At 40.3% G+C, this 21,816-nt stretch overlaps 1 protein-coding gene across 2 annotated transcripts in view; it reads left to right on the forward strand.

The window, feature by feature from the left end:
* PPP2R2B (protein phosphatase 2 regulatory subunit Bbeta) overlaps nucleotides 1-21,816 on the forward strand; it is a 436,743-nt gene that overhangs the window by 10,696 nt on the left and 404,231 nt on the right. The window contains exon 1 of one of the 2 annotated variants that reach the window (XM_081288958.1): nucleotides 14,128-14,216. The exons of the other annotated variant lie outside the window; for it this stretch is intronic. Coding sequence (XP_081145084.1) covers nucleotides 14,143-14,216 — 74 coding nt within the window. The 5' untranslated portion in view covers nucleotides 14,128-14,142. Of the gene's footprint in view, nucleotides 1-14,127; nucleotides 14,217-21,816 lie in introns of those variants that run through there. 2 annotated transcript variants of the gene reach the window in all.

Genomic DNA, 21,816 nt, shown 5'->3' on the forward strand with positions numbered 1-21,816 from the left:
CTTGGCCATAGTCTGAGTCATCCACCCACTTCCAAGCCAACTGTTGCCAAGGAGAATGGCATCAGCCTAACTGGCTTACACAGATAGGCTTGCATCTAATTTGATGTCAAATCATCATCCCTGAGTGGAGGATACACAACAAAATCTTGGCTTTGCAGCAAGGAATGGGGCTGCAGTTGAGGGTAGCCCCACAACAAAGCTGACTGCAGGAAAAGGCAGATATGCTTCACTCAACTTCATTGCTACCACTGGGCACAGGGAAGGGGGTCACTGACTTGTTTTTCGTAGAACATTTGGCTGGAACAAATCCAAAATGCCAACTTTCTTGGACTTGCCCTGAAGCCATGGTCTGAAGTGTATGAGGAGAATATTTGCCATTTTTTTTATGTTACTAATTAAGCAGGCTCAGCATCTCCCTACTTATATAGCTGATATTATTTGTTAATGGAATTCAGAAGCTAAGAATAAATGATTCAGCACATGCACACAGTCAGGTGGTTCCTGGTTTTGTCTTCTGATTTCAAGTAAATATTATGCCTTTTTTTCCAACATACTTATTTTTTAAATATTTATTTTTTAGGTGTAGATGGACACAACACAATGCTTCTTTTTATTTTTATGTGGTGCTGAGGATCGAACCTGGGCCCCACCCATGCTAGGCAAGCGCTCTACTCCTGAGCCACAATCCCAGCCCCAACAACCTACTTATTTTTAATTTATTAAGTAGTGCTTAAAAAAACAGACAGAGCACAGACAACTTTATACCAGTATGGTAAGAGGTAAGATACTGAATGTCATTCATCTGTTTATTCAATAAATATGGATTGGGCATTAGGTGTTGGAAACACAGAAGCACTCAAAACAGCTAACATCTCTGGTGTTCATGGCGTGCTCACCTTCTAGTGGGGCATCTAGACAATAGAGAGTGAAAACTCACAATGACACAAAAAAGAATTTCATATGGTGACATGGGCTACAAAGAAAATAAAATTTGGACATGTGAGAGGGGCTGACAAGGAGTTGGGCATGCTATATTAAGTGACTGTTCTTTGAAAGTTATTTTAAAAAATTTTTCATTATGCATATGGTATTTCCATAATTTTGTCAGCTGTTTTAAAAGAATCATTATTATCTATTGTTTCAGGAGTGATTCTTCTTATTACAATTTAAAGCAACCTTTCTCCAAATTATAACATAAGTCTTCTTTCAGTGTGTGCTTCTTATTCTACCATTAATCAAATATGCAGGTAATTTCAATGTTGGAAGTTCTACACCAATAATACTCAAGCAATAATGATTTCCAAATATTGATATTAAATGCCTGATTTCTAAGGAAAACTAATGGAAATTATTTACAACTTATCACTCACATGCTTCAGAAATTATTTCTTGTTCTTTTTCAGTCTGTGATTCATGTAAAGTGCAGCTTCTCATCAAGTGTACCTGAGAATGTTTTAAATATGTAATTTACAGCTTTCTGAAGACAAGCTGTTTTTTTTAAATATTGTTATTTAATAGCAACTTAAATTAATCCACAAAACAAAAACTGGAAAAAGAAATTCACAAACTGTGTTTTTAAAAAACAACTCAGATGCTACTTTTAAAATATTTGCATTCCTTTTCACATTTAATAATACTCTGTATTCCTAATAAAAACTTGAGGGCATTGGAGAAATTTTGCTACAGTTAAGAATATGAACTACTAACAGATGGTCTGGGTTTGAATCCCACTGGGACTAATTTTTGTCACTGAATAGGTTCCATAACCTTATTTTGATCTAACCTCACTTTTCTCCTCTGGGAAATGGGAAAAGAGCAGCTTCTTCCTCAGAGGCTTTCCATGTGGATTTAATAAAATAATCTGCATAAAGCACAGAAAAAAATCCTAAATTATTGTTAGTTGTGATGCTGATGAAAACACAGATTACAGGACAGGAATGAAGCTCAGAAGCAGCAAAGATCTGGGTTCCATCCCGCATACCCCCTCCCACACACACACACACTACAAGAAAATTAAAATGACTTGTCATCCTATCACTTCAACCATTATTTAGTTTCAATGTTTAGTATTTGATAAGTTTACTAAATTTTCTTCTAAATGGCAATCAGGCCGATGCATGTGTTTACTAGTCATTACTTATTCCCAGGTATGAGCAAAAACAAGCCAAATTTGGGGAAGAACAGTGAACACATGTAGAGGTTTCTAGGCTCAGGTTCTACCTACATGATGTCAAAGAAGTTGAAGAATATTATGGAAAACTAGTTGCTGGGACATCATTAATAGACATGAACAGTTAACTAACACTACTTCTTTTTAAATAACTGCATTATTTGCCTACTCGATGCTAGTGAGCAACTGTGATTTGAACATTTAAATTCATATTGAATTGCAGTTTGAAGGAAACAGGAAAGACAATCTCTGATATCCCCATTCTCCAGAGGGAAGGGCTGAGGTTCAGAAAGGAATAGGGGTACAATCAGAGCTGTGGATTCACTTTTCCATTCCCACTTCATGTTTCCACTACTGAAGTTTCTATGTAACAGTGTGGGGTTAGATAAGCTCCCTGATCATCCTTTCCAGCTCACAATAATGGAACATTATTCTACCTTTAAAAAGAAGGAAGCCCTTCTTTTTAAAGGCAGAATAATACAACATGGATGGATGGACCCATTGACCAACATGTTAATTGATATAAGCCAGCACAGAAAGGCAGATAACACATGATCTCGCGTATGTGTGAAATCTAAAAATGTTGAACTCATAGAAGCAGAGAGCGTAATTATGGTTTTCAGGGACTGAAGGTGGTGGTGTATGTTGAGGAAATGTTGGTCAAAAGATACCAATTTTTTTTTCTTTTGCAAGATATTTTTTGGATTCTTTTTTAGATATACATTATAGTAGAATGTATTCCAACATATACATACATGGAGTATAACTTATTCTCATTAGAATCCTATTCTTGTAGTTGAACATGATGTGGAGTTGCATTAGTAGTTTATTTATATATTAAAATTCCAGTCATGTTTTTTGTAGAAAATAAAAATCAGTCATGAAATTCATTTGGAAAAATAAGAGGCCTGGAACAGCCAAAGTAATCCTTAACAAGAAAAGTAGAGCAGAAGGCATCAAAATACCAGACCTCAAGTTATACTGCAGAGTTACAGTAACAAAAACAGCATGGTACTAGCACCAAAACAGATGTGAAGACCAATGGAACAGAATAGAAGACACAGAGATAAACCCACATAAATACAGACAAAGGCACCATAAGCACACATTGCAGAAAAAAATAGCCTCTTCAACAAATGGTGCTGGGAAAACTGGAAATCCATAGATAGCAGAGTGAAATTTAACCTCTTTCTCTGACCCTGTACAAAACTCAACTCAAAGTGGATCAAGGACCTAGGCATTAGAGCAGAGAGATGTGCCTACTAGAAGAAAAAGTAGTTCCAACTCTCCATCATGTCAGATTAGGCTCCAATTTCCTTAAAAGACTCCTATAACACAAAAATTAAAATCGGTTTAAGAGCCAACATCCTCAACAAGATCCCTAAAGCACAAGAAGTAAAATCAAGAATCAACAAATGAGATGGTATCAAACCAATTTTCAATGAAGTTTCTATCCATGCAAAAAAGAAAAGATACCAATTCTCAGACAACAGGAAATAAGTTCCAGAGACCTGCTGTAAAACCCATAATGCATATACTAAAAATTTGCCAAGAAGGTAGATCTTAAGTGTTTCACCACAAATTAATAATCAGTATGTGAAATAGTGCCTGTGTTATTTAGCTCAGATCTCCTCTCTCAATCAAGGTAGCATGACAAAGCAGTGAAAAAGCCTAGGCTTCAGAAATACTCACCAAGGTTTGCATCTAAGCTTTGCCACTAACTCTGAGTATGGCATTTAAATTTTCTCTGCCTCAGTTTCCTCGTGAATACAATAGGGAAAATAATCGAAGCTACTTCAAGGCTCTGATGAGGGTTCAATGAGAAGATGCATGCGTCTACAGCATAGCATGGAATACAGTCAGTATTCAGTAAATGCCTGCTTCCTCATTATTAGAATTAGCACTTAATCACTCTGGCAGCCCTGTAAAGGAGGTTTTCTAATACCGAGATTTTGACTGAGGTAATCAAGATCCCAAGAGATTAAACGATTAAATATTTCCTCCCAAACTATCTTCAGTAACTTGAGTTAATAATGGCTACTGTAGTGATTAAGAGCTCAGGCTCCAGAGTCAGGCTTCTGGGTTTGAATCCAGGCTCTGTCATCCCAGCAAGGATCCTTCAGCTGGTGAGTCTTGATGTCCCAAAACTAATAGAGCATACTCACAGAGAAGTGGCAAGCTTTAAATGAGACAATGCCTATTAGCTCTTAGCTCAGGGACTGGCCCTCAAAAGGACCCCCATAAACTCTCTCTTGTTTTTATTACTGAGAGCAGTAGCTCTGGTCAAGTCCAGTCAGTTCCTCCAAAAGCCTACCCAGACACATGAGGGTCATTCTTGTCTCTGCTGTCTTAACTTCCCTCAACCTGCACACTCATCTGCTCTATCACTAAGTCCCATGTCATTCTTCCTCCACACACTTCAATCTGTTTACCCCCTCTGCCTGTCTGTCATCTCATAGTCATCATCCTACTTTGGATACCATCTTTTCTGCTTTGGATATTGGAGTAGCTCCTTGGTTGTCTTGATGACTCCCATTCTAATCTTCACATTGTACTAGAGAAATGTGTCCAGTATGTAAACTTTTCACTTGCTTCCTATAGTGCTATAGAAGGTTTCATAGTTCTTAAGATACTCCCAGCCTCACTTACCAGTCTCCATCCTGTACTCTCTGCTCTATATTACCCCCAATGCCACATTCTCTCACCTCCAGCACTACACACATGCTGTTCCCTTTACCAAAAATATCTTTTACTTTCTCTTTCCCTAGTAATGCTCTATTCAGATCTCAGCATTGGTTTCATTTTACCTTAGCTTTCCCTAACCCTGAACTCTGAGCTTGGTAGCCCTTCCAAGAGATCTGGAATATTATCAGTCATATACTTGCCAAATGCATTATTATTTTCTTACTCCTTTTAGGTTGCCTCTGCTAGAACATATTCTCCACAGCCATACCTAACAGGTCTAACAGTTGATTACATAGAACTATGAATTACATAAGCATTCCTTGTGCCCAGCACAGTGCCTGGTGCATAATAGTGCTTAACAAATATTATTGAATAAACAAATGTATGCATACATGCATGAATACCAGCTCTCCAAGCAGCCAGAAAGACCAACCAGACAGGGGACTCTAAGAAAATTCTTTCTAGTGACAAGAGTGACATTTCTTACTGCTGAGTTCAACTCCTTGTCAGTATACTTGGTTGATGGAATTCCTTCAAATTTAAGTGATTTATTACAGAATAGAACTGCCATTTTTTGATGTCCAGCGTTCGTGGTTGCCTAAAGAGCCAAGTTAGACCAATGGCAACAACCTTATATTTCTAAAATTTCAAAACACTTTTACAAATATCATTTCATAAGATTTATACACCAGAGCTATGGGAAAGGGAGGTAGAGAAACTAAAGCATGATAAATTATAGTCTGATCTCCATGATGCTTACTTTGAATCAAAGCACTGTTTGTCCAGGTTATGTTGCCTTATGTACAATTAATGTGGCCATGGCCCCAGCCCAGGTCTCTGAAGCCATATTACTAGAAAGTAGCAATTCTCAAATTAGGGCTTGCAAGAGTAATTCTTCTTAGTTTCCTGTCTTATCCATCTTTCTTGTGGATTGGAAAACTGGTATTCTTTCATGCCTGTGTGCATTTACTCCACAAACATTTGTTAAACACTACTATTGCCAGGGGTTATTTACCAAATTCAAAAGCACTTGATTTGCCATGATGGGGGTGGGGCATGAGTACTACTATATCCAGAAGGGATAAGACAACAGTGCTAAGTACACTAAGAAGCACAGGACAGCCCCTCACCCCATACATGATGGTTACCTGACCAGAAGGGCCACAGTGCTGAGGTCGAGAACGCAACTGGAAGGCAAAACTCACAAACTGAAGCAACAAGGGGCAATGTGACATGGGCAAACCTCTCCAAATGTAGTCAAATGTAGAGGTACTAGTGAGTGCACACCTTGTTTAAAGGCATAAAGTTTGGATTAAAAAATAAAATACTCTATGGCCAAACAGGACTACCTCAGGGGGCTCCTTATTTAAAGAGCAACAGGTAGAATGTTTTCCCCTTGGAGGCCCTCCTAAAAGATTTACAACTTTTCAGAATCCAAGGGAAGATTTAGTTAATGTGTTTTCTAAAAATATATTAAACCTGGTCCCTCAGATGGTATTTCTGTACCTCTAAAGGGAGGGGAGGAGCAAGAAAGCCAAGATCTTACCACCTGGGTTCCTGGGCTGGGTTGTCTAAAAACCCTCTAACGTTCTCATTTGTCCAAAGGAAATATGCTGCCTAAACCCAGGTAATACTGAAAGGCCCAAATAAATATCACAGTCAGAGAAATCCATTAAAAAAAGTTGTTAGGTCAGCACAGTGATTCCTCTTCACATTATTCATTGTTTAATTAAACCAGAGATGAGCTGGAAGCAAGTAGGCAGGATAGTTCCCTTTGAGAAACTGGAAACACATTCTGGATTGACTTTGGAATGCTTTCTTCTTAGAAGTCTTTGAGGTATTGTACACACACACTGACTGGACTGTTTGTCATTCTGTTTGGCCAAAGGAGGTTGACGTCTATGTCTACTGTATCCAAGTGAGAGCTAATTAGTGTGTGGCCCAAACATGGAGGTGGGATCTGTTTTATATATTTAAAGTATGTTTTATCAGTCCTTAGTTTGGAGTAAATAAGAAAAAGTAAATTTGAGTGGTTTTACTGTTATCTCTTCACACATTCAAATTCTCTCTTTCAAAGCCCATGTGAAATGCCACCCCATCCAGGATGCCCTTTTGGAATCTGCCTCAATGTCCCAATTAGGTGTGAGAGATGCCTACTTGGTACTTTTTCTGTTACTCTGTTATGGTGTTCTGTAATTTGTAACATATTCATATTTTTATTACTTAATATCAATATCCCTTCCTTCCTTCCTTCTTATTCCCCTTTATATTCTATGCCTTCTACATCGCCTAATCCCACAGTCCCCGGCACCATGTCCCAGGTTAGTAAACCTTCAGTGCTTATCTCTGGAGGCACTGATGGGTAAGTGTGTGGATTTGGTTAGATTTCCCTCTACAGAATTATGATTGTGATTAGCAAACACTTTCTTTCCAATAGATCAGGATGTAAATTTGACCAGCCCTGATCAAATGCCCACAGGTTCCAATTAAACAGATAGAGAAGTTTAATCTAACTCTTGGTGCTCTGTCCTACACTAGACCACAGGGGAGACAATGTCAAGATCAGGTAACCTGGGAGCATTAGCCTCACCCACACGGCCCTGGGGAAGGTGTAGGTGAGAAGCCAGTGCTAGAATCTTAGCTTCTCCACTTGCTTGCAATTGGCAAGTTATCTAATCTCTCGGGGTAAATCCCCTCATCTATAAATAATAGCATACACTTTATCCTGTGATTTTTAGGAGGACTAAATGAGATACAGTGCTTAATCAGAAAACTAGGAAGATCTCAGATGGGAACCCAGATTTTGTGGTTGGTCTTATTATTACTATTATTATCATCTATTAAAATCAAATAATATTTCCATGGCTCAGAACTAAAAAATTTCCACTTGCTATGATATTTCTTCACAAGTTAAAAGATGCTATTTGTCTACTGGGTGCTATGAGTACCATCTATAAAATGTGACGGAAAACGTTCCTGGCTTTCTGCTTTTCCTTCTGAAGTCTTTTCAGTGAGAGCCAAAAATCTTCAGTTGTAACCAAATGGGTTTTGTTTGTTCATTGGCTGCATGGTAGCATCTGTTCTAAACTGAGCCTGTCCTTGATCTTCAAGTCCTCCTTAGTCTTATCTGCGGCTACCCACCTCTGGGTTGCTTTCGACCTGTGCCAAGAGATCTGGCTGAATAATTGGTCCACACTGCCAATCAAAAATATGAATGAAGTCACATGACTGCTCTGGTAGGTCCAGGGGATGCAATGTGAGAGGGCAAAACACAACAGCTGAACCCCTGCAAGTCTTAAGGCAGTGAAATAAGCATTAAATAAAATGTTAAAATAACTAACTAGTTATAACTAAATTAGGAGGGAAAAATTGCTGTAAAGTGCAGGTAAGGATGGGGTACCTATTTCTTGGCCAACAATCTATCTGTCAGAATCAGCTCAGATATTACCTCCTCAGAGAAGCTCTTCCTGACCCTGTAAGCAAAGCAGTCCCCTGCTACATCCCCCGTTTCATTTCCTTCATTCTGCTTTTCACCATGTGCTACAAACTTGAGGTAACATTTGCTGGATCTTTGTCTATCTTGCTCTTTGAGATCATCATTTCAGTGAACTAGGTCTCCTTATATTATTCATCAACTCTCCAACACCTAGAAGAGGCCCAGGCATCTCCTAGCTGCTGAAAAGATAATACTATATGAATGGGTAGATCTAAGCACTAACCACAAAGCAGGTGCTCTTTTACCCAGATCAGAAACCACCTGTTGAAGACTTCACACACTGACTAGAGAGTGTGGGAAGTGTGATAGAAATTGACAACTTCTCCTAATTCACTTCAACACAATTCAGTCTCACACACACACACACACACACACACACACACACACACACCAAACTTTTATCATGCTCCAGGCATTAGCCTTGAACTCAAGATTCAGCAAGGAAAGTCAGATTTCTACCTTCCTAAAAATTAGAATCTGGCAAGTGTCAGACACTAAACAATAATTAAATAGCCCTCACTTTGCACCAGGCAGAATTCTAAGTACTTTACTGAAATCTCTCATTCAATGCTCACCACAACTGTATATGTTAGGAATGATTGCTTTACTGAAGAGGAGAACAGTTGTCTTATCTGACTTGTGTACTATTGACTGCTCCGCACCATACACAGCACCTAGTATAAGTAGATGCTCAATAAAAAAAAGTTCAACACTGAATGAGTGCTTGAAAAGGGGAGGATAGTGTTGAGACCCCATAGAAAAGGATTTGACCCATTCTGTCCCTGAAGATGTGACATTTTATTTAAGACTTGAAGAATGAATAGGAATTTGCTTTGACTTAAAAGTGAAAACATGAGCATCCTGACTGATGTTAAATAAGGCAAATTTTTTTTTTCCACGGGATTTAGTTTCCTTCTTAGTAAAATGAAAAAACTGTAATAATGAAACTTCCCCCAAAGGAGGTGGTAAAAACATGTTAAGAGAATTATCAGGATAACCTACCCATAAAACATGGACCCCAGTGAGAGCAGGCAACAGGAAAGGTACCAGGGGAAACAGGCAGTTGGGAAGCCTTAGGACTGTGGGCCCCAGGGCAGGGACTCCAACTAGGACTTTTTTTTTTTTTTTTGGTACTGGGGATTGAACCTGGGGTACTTAACCACTGAGCCATAACCCTATCCCTTTTTAATATTTCATTTAGAGATAGGATCTCACTAAATTGCAGAGGCTGTTTTTTAACTCATGATTCTCCTGCCTCAGCCTCTCCAGAGACTGGAATTACAGGCATGTGCCACTGAACCTAGCCCAACTAGGACTTTGAAGGGCAGAAGTGATTGCTTCTAGGCTCCCAGGAAGTCAGTTGGAAGGAACTTGGGAGTAGCCTATTCCATAGCACAGCACTCGAGAAATTCTCAATTAATTGCTTTTTTGCTCTTTGATAGCAGAACCTGACATGCAGAAATCACATGGGAGAATTACTTGTCTCTAGACTCTGCTTGGTCAGACTCTAGGAACCTTCCCATGTACCACCTAAAATGGGTCACTTTTATCTTTCTCCCTTCCTGGGTTCCAGGTTTCCCTTTCCGAGACCTCTTTCTGCTCTTGGTCCCCACTCTAGGTATCTCTGCCACTGCCTTAAAAAGACCCCATCCTTCTCCTGGTGACCCTCCCTTCTCTGCAATAACACTAGGAATATCAGAGGGCAATTCCGATGGCGTGTTAATGACTTCTAACTCTTCATTTGCTCTGTCCTCCAGTGATATAACTGCCTTTTAAGAGAAGCCCTTTGTAAATAATGCTTAAGGCAAAAGTGTAGGTCTCTAACATTGACCCTTAGGGCTTTTTAATCCAGACCTTCTTTCTGCTATTAAGAATAGGTACACCTTTAGAACAGGGATGATGTCATACATGCTATGTCCCCCTCCCTATGCCTAATGCTGATTAAGTCATCTGAGTGGCCACAAAGAGTTGGATACAAATGGTAAGGTACATGTGACTTAGGATAGAATATTTGGAAAAGTTTCCATCACCCTGACTCATCCAGGCAAAGCACGGAATTAAACTCCAGAGATTCTCAGACTCAAAGTAAGAAGCCTCTCGTTATTCCCAGAGAGTCAGAATCAACTGGCGCGGGGGCTGTTAGGTCTGCATTCTTCAAAGGTGCACCAGGTGATTCCAGAAACACAGCATCTCCTTTGGATAAATTATCATATCCTCCCAGCCGGTTTTCTCCTCTGCAAAATGGGGTAACTGAGAAGATCAAGAGAAAATAAAAGATGAGAAAGACATTGAAACTATTTGATACAGTGCAGACTACCTGTGTCAGATTCACCTCCCGAGGATATTTTTCATTTGTTTTCTGGCCCCCCTGCCCAGTCTGCATTTGCATAGCTGTGGTGCATGGGGCTGGCACAAAATTGGTCATTTGAAGCTTGGATTGGCCAAGACCTCTTTGATTAATGGTTTGCAATGCACTTACTAATTTGGGACTTACTAGCACCATTGATCATTTACTTCTTTTTTTAAATATTTATTTTTTATTTGTAGTTGGACACAATGCCTTTATTTTATTTATTTATTTTTATGTGGTATTGAGGGTCAAACCCAGGATCTCGAACACACTAGATGAGCACTACACCACTGAGCCATAACCCCAGCCCCGTTAGTCATTTACTTCTAAAGGAGGGGACAGCTTTTCATTGATTTGTTTTGTATTTGCTTAATTTTTGCTTTTGTTTTTGTTTTCATTTGAGAATCATTATGGGAAATACTACTAATGAGTATTTTTTAATATTTATTTTTTAGTTGTAGTTGGACACAAAACCTTTATTTCATTTATTTACTTTTTTTTTTTTTTTTAGAGACAGTGAGAGAGGAGAGAGAGTGAGAGAGAGAGAGAATTTTTAATATTTATTTTTTAGTTCTCGGCGGACACAACATCTTTGTTGGTATGTGGTGCTGAGGATCGAACCCGGGCCGCACGCATGCCAGGCCAGCGCGCTACCGCTTGAGCCACATCCCCAGCCCCTTATTTATTTACTTTTATATGGTGCTGAGGATCGAACCTAGGGCCTCACATGTGCTAGGCTAGCGCTCTATTGCTAAGCCACAACTCCAGCCCCATATTAATGAGTATTTTTTCACTCAGAAAATACTTACTCAGGAATGCCTACACAGAAAATACTCACTCTGAAAGTATTTCCTAAGTGCTTGCTGTTTACTGAAGACTGAAATATATGAAGTTAAAGTTTGTCTACTCATGAATTTCATGCCTTTGTTTGAATGATCTATCCCACTTCATGATAAGTTCAAGTTTACTTCATTTGAGCTATGAAGACCTCTACCAAAAAAAAAAAAAAAAGGATAAATATCTTCCAAATTCTTTCACCTATAAATATTGATTTATCCATTCAGTGTTTACTGAATATCTACTTTTGGACCAGGTACTGGGGTAGACACTAGTTATACAAAGGTGAATTAGACATGGATATCACTCTCAAGAAAGTTATAATTTCACTGTTTAGCTATGACAGGTAAGTAATTATAGTAGTATACTGTGATATCACTGTTATAGAAAGTAGTAATTAAGCTTATAAAGCACTTACTATATGTTAGGAACTGTGCTAAGTTTATATTTTACCCTTACAATATTATGTAAGGTTCTATTATTATCCTTATTAGCCTGTAAGAAGGCTTATAGATGTTAAGAAAGTTGCCCAAAACCGCACGCACAGTAAATCAGTGTTAAAGGTAGGATTCAGCCCTGACTATCTAACTGCAGTGCACCCCACTTTAACCACACCCCACCTTCATCTGCTCTTAGAGAAGCTCAGAGAAGGCCAACAACAACCTGTAGCAACTTGGTAGCTTATCCAATACCTACATCCTGATAGGTGTCGTATATTTATTCTCATTTCTTTCAATAAGACATGAGGCCGACCTTAATATTATCCCCATCTTACAATTGGAAAAACTGAGGCTCACAGGTATTAAAGTTTGGTTCACATCTATCCAACCAGTAAGCCAATACCTTGGGGTTCAGGCTTGTGTTAGAATGACCCCAAAAGCTCACATACTTTCTGCTCTACCTCATAGCTGATGAGAGTTTAAATGTGAAGCGTTCCTGGGAAAGACTCCTCGGACACACTCTCCTTCCCTGAGTTGGAGATCCCTGACATAACAGACCCCAATGCCACTGAGGCATTGTGTAAGCAGCACCTTACTTGGGAGGGCCCTACCTTGTTGGGCCTGTGGGTTTAAGGAGGGTTTTGCTCCTCATAGGACTAAATGGCCTGGCTCTGCCAACACAGGGTGGCACAGTGGTGGAAGAGTCAATTTGCATTATCATGCCTGGCCTCGTACTGTGATTACTTTGTCTATCTTGGGCACATCAGCACATTTCTCCAATGCTAAGTTAGATATTTTTGTAAAGGAGGGAGCCCATAATAACTTAAAAATGATTCTATTAGATTTTCAAGCCACACTTGTGTTTTTAATTTAATTTTATTTTTTAAATCCCACTCAGGAATATTAGTTTTCTTTACAGACCAACTAAATCATTCCCTTGTGCCTCTGAATGCAGCGCAACAAACTCTTCGTCATATACAATAGTGCCTCTTTCTCTTCGTCATGTACAATAGTGCCTTTGATGGAACTTAAAATCCCCCACTGAAGCCCCATGCTGGCTGGCCTTCCATGGACCAGGTTTCCAAAGTCATTTTCTTTCATGGGATAAAACCAAACAACCCCCGACCCCAAATTACTTGTAGTTGGTGATTGATCATATTCTTTAATAATCCATTCTCCTCTCTCTCTCTCTCTCTCTCTCTCTCTCTCTCTCTCTCGTTCTGTCTCTCCCTCCCTCTCTCCTTCTTGCTTTCTCTCTTAATCTCAGTGGGAGTTGGGGGGTAAAGTTCTTCAATCCTTGGATCAACTTCATTTTTCATGTTTTGTCTGCCATCCGGGTCCGTGGGTTGATAAAGGGTCAGTTCCCTTGGGTTGTCTCTTCTCTCGTGTTGGGGCTTTATATTCTTACAGAGAGCAACTTGGAACTAAGTTACTGCTTCAGCATTAGGGCTGGCATCGTGGAGCACAGACTCTGTCTGTGTTAGTCCTCTGTCACCGACTACTCTACCCAGCTTTTGGCTTCACCTAAATGATAAATGGTCCTATTGTTTGAGCTTCAGTATTAAAAAAAAAAATAGAACTAAATCTAGATTAAGCAAGGACAGAGACCCATTTCATTGCACTGTACTTTAATATTCCTGAGATCCATGCCATTACGGGTGGCTCCTTTTAACAGCCATCTCCCTCCAGGGCAAACACTATGCTGTCTTTGTTTCATCTGATCTTTCAGCTAAATAAGAGATGGTCACTTATCCTCACTACTCCCATATCCTGCTGGATTTCTATTGCTAAAAGAGGAACTGACCACACGGGGAAAGGTAGAGGTTTCAGGCAGAGCATTTCAGCGTGTGTTTACAGGCAGGACCGACTTACTCAGCAAATCCTGCTCGGAGGAGCTGCAGCCAATGAAGAGGCCACATCCCGGCTTGCTTGGGGGCTTCTGAGTTTGAGCTGCATGCAGAAATGTAAGGCAGTGCTTCCTGGCTCTGATGGCAAAATGGGACCCATCTCCAGTTATTCCTCGGGCTCCCCAGCTTTGCAGATCTGGGAGAGAACCTACATAAACATATTGGTGATGTAGCCAGCTCTGAAGACCGGGAGAATCCTTATGGATTCAGGAAACTGGTTTTTTATTTAGAATTTTATTTTTTATTTGGAAGATGAAATGCTTCTCTCGTTACCTGCCTTACATCTTCAGACCTCCGAACACCATCCTCTCTTCCAGCTGCCACACGGAAGGTACAGACCAGAGAGGGAGAGTGTCTGGGTGGGTGGCACAGAGTGGGCTGGTGTCTGACTTCCCACAGGTTCTGCTGACGCTGCTTTCTGCAGCTACTAGATGACTGTCGTTCCTGGCAAAAGCTTGTCTCTTTCAGACTTAGATCTTCTCCTAAAATCAGCCTATCTTGTATAAAGAAGGGAAGTCTTTTCTGAAAAAGCGGGATAATGTTGCAAAGGTGATCTCCAAGCTGACAGCTGGTTAGAAAATAATGCAGAAATATTTTTCCAATTTCCCTTGTTCCATTTAACCTGCAAACAAGTCGTTGGAACTAGTGCTAAGAAAAAAAAAATTCAGTAAGTGCTGCCACATACATTTATCCAAGCTCTCTGTTTTGTCACTGTCTGTTTAATAACTTGGTGCATGCCCAAGAAAGCAATTAGCAAAATAGAATTAGCTTCGTACATGTCTGTGGAGAGTTGATTGTTGGATTGGTTCACTTGGAGTCTGTACTTGGGTTATAGAGCACAGTTCACTTTCAGCACTTACTGGAAATGTTGTTTTGGGGGGTCCTGAGTCAATGCTTTAAAGAGAGGTTGAGCTGAGCCTGGTACACATTCCCTGGTCCTGGGTTTTTTCAGAGACCTCCTCTTCCACCTTCTAACCTGTGTGTGCTATTTGCACACATGTGTGTATGTTTCTGTGTGCACACGTGTGTGCCTTGTAAACACTCTGGCAGTTCTTCCATTAAGCACTGCAGGTTTCAACACTTATTTAATCTGTAGCTGGTTGTGCATCTTCTGTAAGTGATTGCCTGTTTCTTTCCAACTGACACATTCTTGAAAAAGAACAATTTCAAGAAAAGCAACTGGCTAGACATTTTTCAGCCTTAGGGACTGTCCTACAAGTGGTACTTTGACTGAAGAGGGTGGACGATGGTGAGGTGCTGTGATTCCACCTCAGATCCAGCCACTCTCTTCTGGAACAGAGCTGGTGACCAGCCCATGGTGAAAACCCATGTTTTTTATCCTGAAAGCAGGAACATGGTGTTGAGGACTGTGTTCATAAAATGTATGTGCATTATACCATACGGTGATTTTTTTTTCAATCAGCATTCCCAAGGAAAAGGGAACAGATGTTCCGGATAACCCTCAAATTGAGACTGAGGATGGTATTTTTCATAGACATTGATATCTCATAGATTTATTTTTACAATTGCATATTTCCCTTTAAAAAATATATTGGTTGCTAAGTGTAGTAACTCACTGGGAATATTTTTTCTTCCTCATGGATGAAAACCTAGCAAGTCCCTACATACGTTGGGGTGAGAGAGGAGAGGACCATTGGCATAGATCAAAATCTCCAGGAGAACTTTCTAAATACAAAAGGCCTAGGGACACACAGGAAGCTGCATAGATGGCTTTTGTATTTCTGATTGGTTCCCCGTCTTCCCTCAGCTTAGACCGAGAATTCAAACATTTCTGTTCTGTTCAGTTGCTGTTTGTATATTAATCAAACTAGATAATCCTACATCATACAAACAAAAATACCACCACAAGAACTTTCATAAAGTATCATTTAAATGCAATTTAACTGATTAGCTCCATCAACATGGAAAGCCCACTTTGTGTCAAAACAATTTCTACTTCATCCACTATCAGCAGATGGTGGGGGGGGCATGTATTGAAATTTGTTGTAATCATAATAAATACAATGGGTAAGAATAATAACATCTGCCAAACTCATGTCAGGATGAGGCCCTGTAAAGGCCCAAGGTAGATACCAGAGAAGCAGGACCACATCACTGAATTCCTCTAGGCCAATTTCATCCATAATATGGAAGTAAAGACCTTCTCTTATGGATTTGTAGAATTAAATGTGATAAATAATGTTCTTCATAAAGCTCAGCACACGATAGGTACTATCTATTTTTGAGCCTCACATTTCATGTGTTTTCTTTTCTTTTTTGAATTTTTTTGTAGTTGTAGATGGACAGAATGCCTTTATTTTATTTGTTTATTTACATGTGGTGATGAGGATCCAACCCAGTGCTTCATGCATGCTAGGCAAGTGCTCTACCACTAAGCTACAGCCCCAGCCCCCATCTGTTTTCTTAAAAAATATTCAAGTTTTCTTTTTTACTTATACCATCTTAAACAATGAGAGGCTTCCTGAAACACATTATTGTGTCACCAAAAACTAGTTACCATACTGAAAGTTTGTCTGAGGAGAAAAAAGATGTTGGAAATGAGTCTGAGTTTATTTTTCTTGTGTGTGTGTGTGTGTGTGTGTGTGTGTGTGTGTGTGTGATTCTCTTTATATTGTTAGCAATTATGTGACCCTGGACATGACTGTATTTCAGAAAAGTTACAACTGTGTTCTTCACATTTTATTTAACTGAAAAAATGAAGAATGAATAATTTATGAATATCCCTATGAAAGTCAAATAAATTCAAATGATCCAAACAGTCTCCCTAAGAGTAATTGTAAAACAACTTTAAGAGCTTCACAGTTCCTGGGCTTCTTAGTGGACACACCATCACACTTTGAAGATTCAGGTTATCATGAGCTTTGACTCCTAAGCTATGCCACTTGCCAACTGGCAAGTGATGTTAGATAGTTGATTAACTTCTCTGAGCCTCGGCTTCCTCATTTGTAAAATATGGGAGAAAAACACTCCTAGGGCAGTTACAAAGAAATACACTCAGAATTTCATACACAAAGTGCTAATAATAATGATGATGAGCAGGACGTGGTGGCACATGCCTATAATCCTAGTGGCTTAGGAGGTTGAGACAGGAGGATGGTGAGTTCAAAGCCAGCCTCAGCAACATTGAGGCACTAAGCAATTCAGTGAGACCCTGTGTCTAAATAATACAAAAAAGACTGGGAATGTGGTTCAGTGTTCGATTGCCCGAGTTCAATCCCTGGTAGTAGTAGTAGTAGTAGTAATAATAATAATAATAATAATAATAATAATAATATTGATGGTGAGGATCAGCCTTCACTTACATTGATACAATGTCCAAGATATTGTCTCAGTACATTTTATACAATAACACATTCACATACATTGAAATTAAGAATATGTGTTTCACAAATAGTTCCTTTCCCTGCCCCCTCAGCTCCCAAGCCTGTTTTTTTTAATCCATCAGATGGAGATTTGGTTCTTCATATAGCAGCCAGAATGATTTTTAAAGATACAATCATCTTCCCACCCTCCCCCTCAAACATAAACACACATTGAAAATCTCTCCATGGTTTCCCACACCCTACCCAGGCCTGGCTGTTCTGACACCTGCCTGACTTCTCACCTAGGCTCAGGCATCTTCCTCCTGCCTGACCTCCCACTGTGAGGGCCATCATGGGTTCCCCAACATCTCCCTGCAGCCACAGGCTTGTAGGATGCTCCTTTTCCCCTCCACCCTACTACCTCATTAAGTTAGCCTTCAACTCTCAGCTCCAGCTAAGAAGCCCTGACCCTCAGTCGATCACAGCTCTTTAAGAACTGGTTTCTTCACTCAGAGCACTTAACCCTAGTTTGTCATTATGAATAAACTGATTAGACTATTTTATTAATATCTGTCTCCCTGATATGCTGAAAGTTTTGTAGAAGCAGAACCCAAGCATAATTTTACTCTCTATTGTACCCCCAGCACTAGAACAATATCAGGTACATAATAGGTACTCCATAAATGCCATTTGTGTGCCTGAATCAAAGGACAACAAGTACCAAGGCCATATAGATAAATTTTAAAATCATTCGTGGAAAACATATCCCAAACACTAACTCCCGTGTAAGTCATCTTAATCATTGTGGGGTGGGGGCTTTCTGTAGCCAGATTTAAGGGGACAGGTCTTATTGATCACAGTGCTCTTCTTCAATTTGAAATAAGAGGATACACACAGAAACAAGGGTAACCGAACAATGCTGATACAGGATCGGGGTTTCGAGCGGACAGTTGGGCGATCTTTGCTTCTCTGTGGACCTCATTAAAGAAGCACATAACTCCTGCCCCCTTGGCAGGAGAGGATTCATCCAGAAAGATTGTTTCAGGATTGGAGGAACAAAATCCAGCCACAGCCAGAAAGAAACCATTCGAGGCAGAACAGAGGGATAGCAAAACCCACAGGAAGGGTAGGACCCGCGAAGACAAGGAACCTTGCCTGGTGCCTTTTTGTGGGCCTGATTTGGTAGCGGACACTGGAGGGCCCCTTTGTTACATAAGCAGTCAGGAGGGATGCCTTTTCCTAAAGGGTCAAGGGCTATGTCCCTCGCCATGTGCTCTTTTTTACCCCTGAATTGTCCTCGTCACATTTTCATCTGCAAACCCCTGCTCATTCTTGAAGACTCCACTCAAGTCTTTCTAGGAAGACTTCTTTAGCAGTTCCAAAGAGGAGGTTGTTATGAGTCACACAAATCACAGTCACAGCCAGGAAGAGGCACCCAGAAGCAGAAGCAGCTGCCACAAAAAAATCCTGTGGACCCCAACTGTGGGCTCAGGGCAGAGCCAGTAGCCTCTGGCTCACTCCTCACCACAGCATCTGTCTTAAATGACTCAGAAGGAACTTGCTAGTGAGTCAAGCAGCAGAGCCAAGACCCACATCTGAATCATCTGACCCCAACATCATGCCCTTTCCCTTCACCACTGCCCACCTCCTAAGCACTGGTGAGGACAGCCCTCAGGTTAGATTGCAATAGTCTGTTTATGCCTGTCTGCAAGGAGGTCAGGAGCCACTTAGACACAGGGATTCTGTTCCATTCATCTTCAGTGGTTTACAAGAGCTCAGCTCTGAGTAGATGCTCCAGAAATCCTTTCAAATGCAGTCCTGAATGGGAGAGTGAATGAACAGATTCACCCCTCTCCTATCAGTAAGGATCCTTGGCCAGGAGGAAACCTCTTGGAGCAGAATATCTTTCCATTACACCCAAAAGGAGGCTTGCTGAACATCTGCATGTGTGCATACACATACACACACACACACACAGGGGAAAGTACACCACATTTTTCTAACTATTATGTTATAATAATAATAATAATAACAATACAAAAATAAGAAAACAAACATTTGGTGCTTACTATTTGCAAGGGAAAATCCTACTGTGTGTATATATGAATGTGGTTTGGGAGTAAATGTGTGGCTGTCTTCCTCACCACCACAATCATATGAAGTGAATACTGTTATTATCCTCATTTTATACATGAGTAACCCAAGGCACCGAGAAGTTAGGAAATTTGTCTAAGGTCATACACCTGTTAGGTACAAGGGCTGGATATAGAACCTATGTGGTCTATTTCCAGAGTACATGCTCAGAATGGATCCAATACTGTATTTTGTGCCTTTTTCATATTTATGAAATTCTTATTTTTTCTTGTTCTTGTCCCTTCCACATATTTAGAACCAACCCACTCTTCATCTCCCACATCAAATGCACCTCCACCCATAGCTTTCCCTAACTACTCATTTTCTCATCAATTTCTCTCATCTTCACAAATACACACCTACATTTAAAGTCTTCCCCTAAATCACGTTTCTCTATAACATGGAAATAGTAATACCCACCTCACGGGGTTATTGTGAGGATCAAGTGAGAGAAAAATCCTGCCTTGTTGGATGTTGCTTTGCATTTAAAATGCTTTTTAATTTTGCGTACCATGGATGACGCATCCCGGCTCTCATCTAAGGCTGAGCTCCACCATAAGATGGTTCTCTCCTCATCTCAAGCACGTCATACCTGCACTTCTTCCCATTCTATCAGCACCCAGATTTTCCTCTCTACCTAGGCTATTTATTTGCGATCCACAAACATGCTGTATTTCATCTCACTGTAAACACTCACCTCATGAAATCCTGTCTTCCTGCAGTATCTCGCCCCATCCCATGCTCCCCTTCCAGAAAAATACCTCAGAAGAGCTGTCACTCTCATTGCCCTGGCTCTTTGACTCACTCTTTCCATCACTCCAGAAAAGCAGCTCTGGACAGAATCTCCAATAGCCACCACATTGACGGAGCTGGTCATGCTTTGCCAGGCTCCTCTGACCACAGCTCTCACCAGTCCTGGCACCCATGAGCACTGCTTCCTTTCTGGAAGAGTCTTTGTCTTGGCTTCAAGGCTCACCCTTTCTATGATTCCCTCTCAGGCTTTTCAGTAGGTCCCTTACCATTTTTCTGAGCCATAAATACTACCCTGGAGCCCAAGGAGTCTTCTCTCTAACCTATGCTTACTCCTAGGTGACCTGGTCCACTCTATGTCTTAAATATCATCTATTCAGTCTCTCACCTAAGGCAGACTTGTATATCCCATTGTTTATTCTACAGATCCACCTGGATATAGAGATCTCAAAACAGAACTGTTGATTTCCTCCCTAAAAAATAGAATTATTCCCAGCTTAAGAAAAAGCAAGAACTCTGCTCTTCTACTCAGTTCAAAACACCTTGTAGTCATCCTCAATTTTCTTCTTTCTTGCCTATCCATCTTCCATTTCTGAGATAAGCCCTCCAGGCTCCCCAGAACCCAATCATGCCTTATCACATCCATCACTCAAGATTTCTTCATCAAAGAATTTTTCCTGGCCCACCTATCAATCATCCCTCAATCTCTCTGTCCCCAGTTACTTTTATACAGTTTTACTTCATAGCACTTACCTTGGCAGGCGTGTGATGAAACTATTTATTGCCTGTCTTCTCCCACTATCAAATGCAAGCTATGTGAAAGCAGGGGTTTCCATGTTTGGGTCACTCCTGTGTCTCCAGTACCTGACACAGTCTTTAGCACACAGTAAGCTTTTAATGGATGCTTGTGGGTTGAATAGCTGTATGAGTGAATGTTTAGATGAAATCTTTGGAACAAAGTCGGAAAAAATTGAGACCACACAAACCTGAGTTGTGATATCCACACTGACAATCATCTGGAAAACTTTCAGATATTCAATTGGCATACTTCCTCCTCTAACAATAATATATCAAAATGGTCTTATGACATCCAAAAAAAAAAAATACTGTTGTGAAATGTCTAGATGCCTAGCCTGTTGCCTGTATATATTCAGTGAAGGGAACCTCACATTATTTCCTTGTGTCCCCACTGCTCTTACCATATGACAGTCACATCGAGGTATGCATAGCTCCTTATTGATTGATTTTTTTTTTCTTACCTGCATAGCTAGCATTTGTCTGGGGGTTTGCAATGTTCCTGTGCTAGGTACTTTATAGTCACTACCTCACACAAATCTTGCAAAAATGTCATGCTAAGTACTATGAGTTTTTCCCCATTTTACAGATGGGGAAACAAAACCCAGATGGTTCAACAACTTACCCCAGAACCACTCAGCTAAAAATGTGGTGGGTATTATCAGGATTTGTACCCAGACCGGTCCAGGATTTTGTCTGAACCACCATATTTTCTACAACATTTCAGGCATTATTCTCAATACATGGGAAATTAAAAGATGAAAAAAAAAAAAAAGACTCTATTTTAAGAAGCCACAGTCCAGCAGGAGAGAAAGAGGCACACACAGGCAACTACCAGTTGGCTTTAACCTGGCTGCACAAGGGGAACAACTGGGGCAAATATATACGGCTGTCCCTGCGACAGTGTGAACCAGATTTCTCAGAACGGGG

Source organism: Spermophilus citellus, assembly GCF_964194105.1.
Source record: "Spermophilus citellus genome assembly, chromosome: 1".
Lineage (NCBI taxonomy): Eukaryota > Metazoa > Chordata > Mammalia > Rodentia > Sciuridae > Spermophilus > Spermophilus citellus.